The 9169-nt window shown below is 41.7% G+C and overlaps 1 protein-coding gene across 1 annotated transcript; it reads left to right on the top strand.

Moving 5' to 3' along the window:
• Window positions 1-1478: 1478 nt before the first annotated feature.
• PSMC2 (proteasome (prosome, macropain) 26S subunit, ATPase, 2) lies at window positions 1479-8076 on the top strand (the record flags this gene model as incomplete). Its single annotated transcript, XM_009871691.1, has 11 exons — window positions 1479-1516; window positions 2325-2406; window positions 3399-3498; window positions 3837-3968; window positions 4579-4651; window positions 4795-4890; window positions 5370-5534; window positions 6046-6133; window positions 6891-7093; window positions 7614-7710; window positions 7807-8076. Coding segments are annotated over 11 exons (1232 nt in total), but the record flags the coding sequence as incomplete, so codon positions are not given.
• Window positions 8077-9169: the final 1093 nt, after the last annotated feature.

The following is a 9169-nucleotide window of genomic DNA, read 5'->3' as shown; positions in this document are numbered from 1 at the left end:
GCACACTGATGGCTCATGTTGAGCTTCTCATTTACCAGCACCCCCAAGTCCTTTTCCTCAGGGCTGCTCTCAAGCCAATCACTGCCCAGCCTATATCTGGCCTGGCTGGTTCCAAGGCTCTCCAGTGTTTTCTCATAAAAAGCTTCTGAGAAGGCCAATTGGCTTTTTAAAGACCTTTTGTGGTTTAATTATTAGCCAAAATGTCAGCCTAGTAAGATTTTCCCTTTTTTTTTTTTTCTTCCTGTAAAGGTGTCTCTCAAACCCTGCCTGTTGCCACTTTCGTAAGTGATTCAGTGGAAGCAGGAGTGGTGAAGTTTTCTGGTGGTGCTGGCATAGTGTGAATATTGCCCTTTTCCTCTCATGTTGGGCTTACCTGTGCTTTTTGTTTCGTATTAGTAAAAAGTAATGCATCTGGAAGCAAAAGCAATACTATAATCATTGATGGACTTCAAACTGTTCCTGCCCAAGCAGGACTTTTAACAACAAAGTGTTTAGGAGATAGGAAAAAAATCAGTAGGGTGGTACAAATGCACAGGAAGGAGACAGGGATCAACACAAAAAACCCCCTTTCAAAATACTGTATAATACACTCTGCACCCAGATCTTTAGTACTGTGTGGTTTGGGCTCCCTCTACTATAAAAAGATACAATGGAATTAGAAAAGAGAGAAAACCAAGAGCCTGGGGTGCTTAAGGAGAAGACTGTCATTTGGTCAGGGGAATAGAGAGCTTTTTGGGGAAGGGAGAGGGAATATTAAAGGTCTGTTAAAGTGATATGAAAGTAAATAGGGGATGACAGAAAGTTTACAGGGATTCAGAAAACTGACAGAAATGTTTGCACAAGGAAAATCTATTAAGGACTGTTAATAACATGAAGTGGGAGCCCACTCTGTATTTGCCAGATTCATAGACCTTGGTGTAGCAGAAGGAATATTGGACCAGACTGTTTATCTCATCTAGTGTGACCATTCCCATGTTTTTTGCTTTACAATACTAAAACTCCACATTGTATTAGTTTTTTTGTTACTGAGACCAGCTTAGATTTGGTCATTGTTCCCTGCTCACATTGGGCGTCTTGGAAGAGAGACATCATTGGTGGAAAGTAGGTGACAGTTTTTCATTGATATTTTCTTAAGCATTAAGAAACAAAAAGTTAAAAAGGTGAAGTTTTGATACTTTAAATTCCTTCTCTGTACAGTCATGAGTTGGTAAGCTACTCTGAGGGAGGCAAAGTTTAAATAGCCTGCTTGCTGTGAGCTCCGGGTGGTACAGACTTTTGGACAGAAGAAAGTAGCTGCAGGCGCAAAATTATTTTGTTTTTTCTTGAGTGTCTGATACTTTTTTGTTCCACTTTGGCTTAGCAAAAAAGTAGAATCTTGAAAGACTTCCTGTAAGATGTTTTAATCTTTTAGAAGCAAAATTACATTGCTGATTTTGTTTTTAAAATTGGAAGCTTAAGTCTTTCCTGTCTTGTTTCAGCTCTGGATGAAGGAGATATTGCCTTGCTGAAAACATATGTAAGTAGCATACATATACACGTTAAAAAAACCACAACAAGTCCTGTTGAGAACTGAACACAGGAGTGGAGGGACATGTACTTACAGAGTAGTTAGTAAATCTGCCTCTCCTAATACTTTTCTGTCAAAATCTTTTTTTCCCTTTCCATCTTCCAGTGAGAAACCCCAAACCATGACTTTAAAAATAATGCAGTAGGTTTGTTAGCTTGAAAGCAATGAAGTGTTATTTTTTCTAGTTTTGTAGCTTGTAGCTGATTGTTTTAGGGGTCTGACAGCAAGGGCTTTGCTTGTGCCCGCTGCAGCTGCTTCTCTTTGGCCAAGCTGATATGAAGGAGGCCTTGTAAAGCAAATCCGGATCCATTAGGCAGGGCAAGATAGTAAGCACGTTATCACAAGCAAGGACCTGGCTTCTGATTTGCCTCACGATCTTCCTGCTGTCTTCTGTGGGTGACAGAAAGGTTAGGTAAGGTAGTTAAAGCACTTGCACAGATGATTTTCAGATGGTGGATGCAGAATTCTGTCTGTACGTAGTTTTTACTAAGTCTTTTTTAAACTTAAGGGAAAAAAACGTTTAAAAAAATAAGTTAAAAAAATAAGTTTGCAAGAGTGAGAAATTTCCACTTGTGCCCTCCTATTTTTGCAAACAAAAATATTGTTCCTGGAACTTCATACTGTCTTTTTTGGCTGTGATCAATAGTTGGCTGTTCTAGCGAGACAGTCTATTGAACGTCTTGACGCTGAGCAGCTATTGGCATTGTCTCCTAAACGTAATCTGAGTTACGAAATCTACGTGATGTTTCTTTTCCAGGGCCAGAGCACTTACTCGAGGCAGATCAAGCAAGTAGAAGATGATATTCAACAACTACTTAAGAAAATCAATGAGCTCACTGGTATCTTTCTTTCTTAAGATAACTTTCAATGGAAGAGCCAAATACACTAAAACAAGTGTTTTATTTGGAAACGTGAGATATTTGCTTTGTAGGTGATGGTCTTGTTTGATTAGGCAGGGCTAATCTGTACATACCATTATGTAATTTTGTAGTTTAACACATTTTTATTCAAAAATGCGTTTTTTATGTATTACGTTGTCATGAAACAAATGCCCCTTTCTGCCACTAGGTAATTTGCTGTGATTTGTATCAAGCTGCATTTAACTAGTGAGTGAACTTCTGTTGACTGCAAAAAAATCCGCATATTATCATTTAAATAGTGGTACCAGTCCTTGTATAATGAAGAAATGTGTATTGGAGCAGCTGGCATTTAAAATTGGCTGATCAGTTTTGACAGTTAAAATAAAAATCAATTTGTTCCGTAATTTTTCTTCTTTTGTTTCACTGATGTGTTTTTGTTGCTCTGTTACTAATCCTCTAGTGGTCCTCAATACTACCAGGAAGACTGTGGTTTCTCTTTTTCAATAAAATCCTTGATTCTTTCAAAGACATCATGGAGAATGAGACTCCTTCTATCCATGTTTTGGAAGATTTACAGGCTTTCCCATCTGTGAATCCCTTAGCTTGTGCTATCTTGCACTAGAGTTTTCCCTCAGTGAAAGCACTTGCAGAGTTTCACTCCCTTTTTGAAACTCTTAGAAATATGCTCATATGGGATATCTCTATCGAGCTGGTTGTAATTGTGCCCACACTGCAAAATTCTGCGAGAGGATGGCTGGGCTTGTAGTTGCATGTTTAGCTGGCACAGCCATGTCAGCCTCATTTCTTTAGGAAACTTGTTTTCAGGAAGTCCGTCGAAGATGCGTGTGTATGTGGGTTGCAGATCTCTCAAAAGCTTCCTGTAGGCTTGTGTCTAAGGTTCTGGCTGTGGGAAGGGCTGCCAACCTACCAGTTATCTGCTTCCTCCTCAACTTGTGTGTGCTTGTGCGCAGGAATCAAGGAATCCGACACTGGCCTGGCCCCTCCTGCCCTTTGGGATCTGGCTGCAGATAAGCAAACTCTCCAAAGCGAGCAACCCTTACAGGTTGCAAGGTGGGCGCGCTCTTCTTCTGTGCAGTGGAGCTGCATGCTGTTACATGTGTGATTTGTAGCTTAAGTGTAGGCTTATAAAAAAAAAAATGCTCACATGAGGTGCATATTGAAAGTGCTTTTTACCAGTGTGACAAAAAGGAACCATGTTAGGCTTGATGATGCTGTGCTGCGTAGTTCATCCCTGCATTTATTCCTGTAATTCTTGCGTGATGCTATAGTAATAGAATCACAAGTGCAGTAGCTGTTTCGTTGTGTTAGGAAAATAAAACGCTCTCATCACAAATAGCAAGCTGGTGAGTTTGCCTGCCTGCTGCTGCTAAGTGTGTGTTCTGTCTTAGGTGCACAAAGATTATCAATGCAGACTCAGAGGATCCCAAGTACATTATCAATGTCAAGCAGTTTGCCAAATTCGTGGTGGATCTCAGCGACCAGGTGGCGCCAACTGACATAGAAGAAGGCATGAGAGTTGGGTAAGCAAACTCTTTGTGCTCTTCGGCGTTTTTCAGGAGCCTGAAGCTACCTCATCTAATCCATTGGTTTGACAGGTCAACAACTACCACTTTTGCAGTGGTTCGAATGATAAGAATGTCTGTTGGAAGGCAGTAACTCGCATGTTGTGCAGGAATCTTTTGATTTTGGTGTCATTCTGATGAGAAATGCATGTCATGGATTGAAACCTCTCAGTTTTGGTCTTGATAGTCCCAGCTTTCAGGGAGCCTGCGTAGCCTGCTGCCTCTTTGGCAGTCTGCATGGTTACTCACAGGGAGGCTACAGGAAATATTCACTGAGGAGGTGAAGCCTCTTGATTTCAGAATCAATATTTTGCTAGTTTGGTCTGTGGGATATTTTGTAGTTTAGTTTTCAAAATACTTTGGAATTCATATTTTTGGAAACCTTAAATTTCCCTGCAGAAGGAATTGCAGTTTCTAGCCTGTCTGATTATTAGCTTTAAGGGCTGGGATGTCTTGATGCCAGAGAAAAGAACAGTTCCAAGAATTCCTATTCTAGTTTGCAGGTTGTTTCTACATGACAGATTAATTAACCAGTGTTAAAATAATAGTCTTTATGCTTTCTCACCAGAGTGGACAGAAACAAGTATCAAATCCACATCCCTTTGCCTCCGAAGATTGATCCCACAGTCACCATGATGCAAGTGAGAACCGCCATTGCTTATTATGACATTGCTTTGTCTTGTAATTGTGATTACTTGGCTGGATTTTGTTCTGGGCCCTTGAAAGCCCGGAGAGATATGTGGCATCAGGCTGTTAACTGCTCACTCACCTTTTTGTTGTGCAGGTAGAAGAAAAACCAGATGTGACTTACAGTGATGTTGGTGGTTGTAAAGAGCAGATTGAAAAGCTGAGAGAGGTGGTTGAAACTCCTTTGCTTCATGTAAGTAATCTCCAGATCGAAACTTATTGTTTTGAAAGTATTCTGGTCATCTGTTGGCACTTGAGAAGGCAAGAAAAGATAATGTAGCTGGATGTGAATGCCTTAAGTGAAAGGAGATCTAGTTTTAACAAATGAGATCTGAGGTAGCCTGACTTGTTTAGAATCATAGAATTGTGTAGGTTGGAAAAGACCTGTAAGATCACCAAGTCCAACCATTAGCCTCACAGTGCCAGGCCCACGCTAAACCGTGCCCCCAAGTGCTATATCTTCACATCTTTTAAATACCTCTGGAGTGATGAAATACCTCCAACCGCTTCCCCAGGCAGCCTGTTCCAATGCTTAACCCTTTTGGTGAAGAAATTTTTCCTAATATCCAGTCTAAATATTGCTCCTCATTGATGATTTTCTTAATTTGCATATACTCTTTGATGCACGTGATCTTTAATTTACACATAACCTTCTGTTTCCCACCACCACAGCCTGAAAGATTTGTTAACCTTGGCATTGAGCCTCCCAAAGGAGTGCTGCTGTTTGGGCCACCTGGTACAGGCAAAACGCTTTGTGCCCGTGCTGTTGCGAACAGGACCGACGCCTGCTTCATCCGAGTCATCGGATCTGAACTGGTGCAGAAGTACGTGGGAGAGGTGAGGCTGAACACTCGATGGAGCGTGGAGTGATCTGCAGATTTCCACTTTTGGGGACCAGACGCCGTCACGAGTGTGATGGATGAACGTACTTGTGTGTTGGAGGTACAAGTGGGAGAGAGGAGCCGTTACACAAATCCCTGCAGGTCAGGCAGTCAGTTGTAAGACCTGAGGTGTGCTCTGATTGGTGAGATGGATTTTGCAGTGCGGCCTTTAACTGGCAGTTCAGAAGGACTCTAGGATTAGGATTCTGTTCCCAACTCTGTCACTTAGTTTTCACTTAGCCCTGAGGTAAATGACTTCATCTGTACTTCTGAATTTGAGAGTAGTAAGTTCTCTCTTCTTTATAAATTGCTTTAAGATTTATGGATGTTGTTCTGTCTATGTGTGCAAGTAAACGAGTTTTATCACTGGAAACTTTGAGGTGTTTGGAAGCAGGAAAAGTTTAATTCTTACAGTTTTCCTTTAATGTGCTTTGAATCTTTAACAAAATCCTAATTTTTGCTTTCAGGGAGCTCGAATGGTTCGTGAACTCTTTGAAATGGCCAGAACTAAAAAAGCTTGTCTTATATTCTTTGATGAAATTGATGCCATTGGAGGTATGTCTGACATATTTCTAGCTCTAATCTTATATGAGAACTAGTTTTTCTTTTCACGTTGTACTTCTTTAACTGGATTGCTGCATTTCAAGAAATGGACTTGTAAAAACCTATTTAGCAAAACTACCAGTATGCTCCATTTGTGGGAAGCTGTCGAGAAGTGGTTTATATAGCTGGAACGTACTTAACCCAGATGAGAAGACATTTTTGCACATTTGAAATACCTACATTATTTTAACTTCAGGGAAGAATATCTCTGTATTGTCTTTGCTACAAGTACTATTAACTTAATCTCCCTTCACCTTCTGGACTCCATAGTAAATCTTTCTTACCGCCTGAAAATGTTTGTTTTTTTTTTCTCTGAAAGGAAGTACTTGGGTCCGTTGAAAGCAGAACAATTTTACACAGACGTGAAGGGGAAGGATTTTGGCTGAGGGGAGGCAAAATAAGCAAACAAGCTCCCTGTATAAACTTCAGCAGCTTGGCCGTTCAGTTGGTGTGGCAGCAGGCCCTTTCACACTAAGGGTGAGGGCAGAGCGCCCGCCCTGACTGACGGAGAGCACCGCTCACTCTTCCTTTGAAATGTGTCATTTTCAAGTAAACCCCTCAGACCTTATTTAAGCCAGCCACAACTGTTTGTACGTCATTTAAATTCTTATTCCCTCAGTGTCTTCTGTGTAGCAGCTGTGACGCCTCCTCCACACGCCAAAGGTCCCTCTCTCGTTTTGTGAAACGCGTGTGTGTCTCCTCTTTCCAGGGGCTCGTTTTGATGATGGGGCTGGGGGTGACAATGAAGTGCAACGTACGATGCTGGAGCTGATCAACCAGTTGGATGGTTTTGACCCACGAGGCAACATCAAAGTGCTGATGGCTACAAACAGACCCGATACTCTGGATCCAGCCCTGATGAGGCCCGGCAGGTTGGATAGGAAGATAGAGTTCAGCTTGCCTGATCTTGAGGTGAGAATCCTTTCTTTCACAGCTCTGACACCAGAGCGTTTCTTCAGTTCAGGCATTATTGTCTGGAAGCAGCTTATGCGAATTAACAAGAGCAGCGCTCTTAACAATTTGGAAATTTGGGGAATTAGAGATGTGCCTGAAAGGTTTTCCATGCCACGCAGATTCCATCCCTGGCCGAGAAGCCGTGGTAAATAGCAGCATCCACTATATGTTCCTGACTCAACAGATAAAGAAACCTTTGACCCAGATCTGTGATTTAGTTCTTAAGTTGGCCTGTGTTTTGTTGGCTCTTTAAGAGAGATTTCTTGAGGTGCTTCTACCATTAAAGCTCTTCTATAAGTGGTTTCTTAATTTAGTGTCACGGACACTTGACCATGGTAGTCCAGACGTAGAAAACTATAGTTAAGCAGAAAATAAAAGGTAAATTTTCCATCTGCCCTTGCTCTAGGCATGGACAGGTGCATGCTACAGTCGTCACCTCTTTCATAGCATGAACACTTCTATCCTCCACTCTTTTCAGGGGCGAACCCACATATTCAAGATACATGCTCGTTCGATGAGTGTTGAAAGAGATATAAGATTTGAGCTGTTGGCTCGTCTGTGTCCTAACAGCACAGGTAAGCTGAATTTTTACTTCTTTTTTAACTATTTTTGAGTATGCTTCATCTCCACTGGTGGTGAGGGCTCAATTTGTTTATCCCTTTCTTTCAAAGGTGCCGAGATTCGCAGTGTCTGCACGGAGGCAGGCATGTTTGCTATCCGAGCACGTCGAAAAATCGCAACTGAGAAAGACTTCTTAGAAGCAGTGAACAAAGTCATCAAATCCTATGCGAAATTCAGTGCTACCCCCCGCTACATGACCTACAACTAATACCTTGGAACATATTTCCCATTCTTGTTAAACTTTCTGGGGGACAAACATCCGAGTGTAGTAATTCACGTGTTGTTCTTGGAAGCTAGAAATAAATGGAGTATTCCAAACAGTAGGTGTGAGTTCATCATTAATGTGTTCTACACTGGTGGAGTGTGGCTGCTGGAGAAACAAAAAATCTCAGTGAGATTCTAATAACAGTGCCTAAAACTGAGATATTTTTAGGTCAGATACCTGGACAGTATTAGAAATCCAAAGTTTAGATCTCTAGTCACCATTTACTCCCTAAAACTTAGCATCTATGCTGTAGAGGTGCTCAAAGTGATCTGTAAGTGGCTGCTGCGTTGCTGGGTGTGCTCAGAAATGCCTGGGTGGTGCTCGGCACCCGCATGACCGCGTGTCCCAAGGAAGCTCCCAGGAAGGGCCTCGTGACAAGAGCTGAGGAGAAGGCCCACACGGCTCAGCTCAGGCGCTTGGTCTGAGTTGTTGCCCAGATCAGCAAAGATGTGAAGGGATGTTTTTTGTTTCCCATTGTGAGTGCTCTGATACCATCATAACTTGTTTTTTTTTCTTCAGTGGTTTTCTTTATCTGCTTTGCTGAGAGTCTTTATTTCTTACAAAGTAGTGTGTTAAGGAAGAAATAAGTGTAATTTCTTGGTGCTAAGGGAAGGAAGATGCCTTTTTTGTGTTCCTACTCTATAAAGTTTGACATCAGTTGATTAGTGAGCCCTTTGATATATGATACTACTTGTCTAAGATGCTGCTACAGCCAGAGGATGACCCCGATGAGGTCCTCCTGCTGCTCCAGTGGCTGGGCAATAGTTGGCAGGAGGCAACTTTACGAAGCTGATCCTCATTCATTTAGTGTGTTACTCTAGAGCAGGGTGGTTTCCTCACTGAAAAGCAACAGCCTTTAATTTTCTTTTTTTTTCAAGTGTTGTGTTAAAGTTGGGGGTGGGGAGGAGGGGAAAGAGCTTGAAGAAACACGGGTAAGTAACAAATTGCTTTGGGGAACTGCTTGCTCTTGGAAGTGAGAGGTTGGTTTGGTCTCATTTTGATACAACTGACATCACACTGACATCAATTTGTCAATCTTGGATTGTGAAGCTACTTTGCTGTGGGTTGGGTTTTTTTTTTTGAAAGTGTGTACCATAGGGAAAGGGGGGGTGTTTTTTTTAGGATTTTGGCATGTCAGTATTTTGGTA

Source organism: Apaloderma vittatum, unplaced genomic scaffold, assembly GCF_000703405.1.
Source record: "Apaloderma vittatum isolate BGI_N311 unplaced genomic scaffold, ASM70340v1 scaffold6366, whole genome shotgun sequence".
Taxonomy (NCBI): domain Eukaryota; kingdom Metazoa; phylum Chordata; class Aves; order Trogoniformes; family Trogonidae; genus Apaloderma; species Apaloderma vittatum.
Note: the sequence above shows the minus strand (reverse complement) of the source record. Positions and strands in the feature narration are given on the sequence as shown.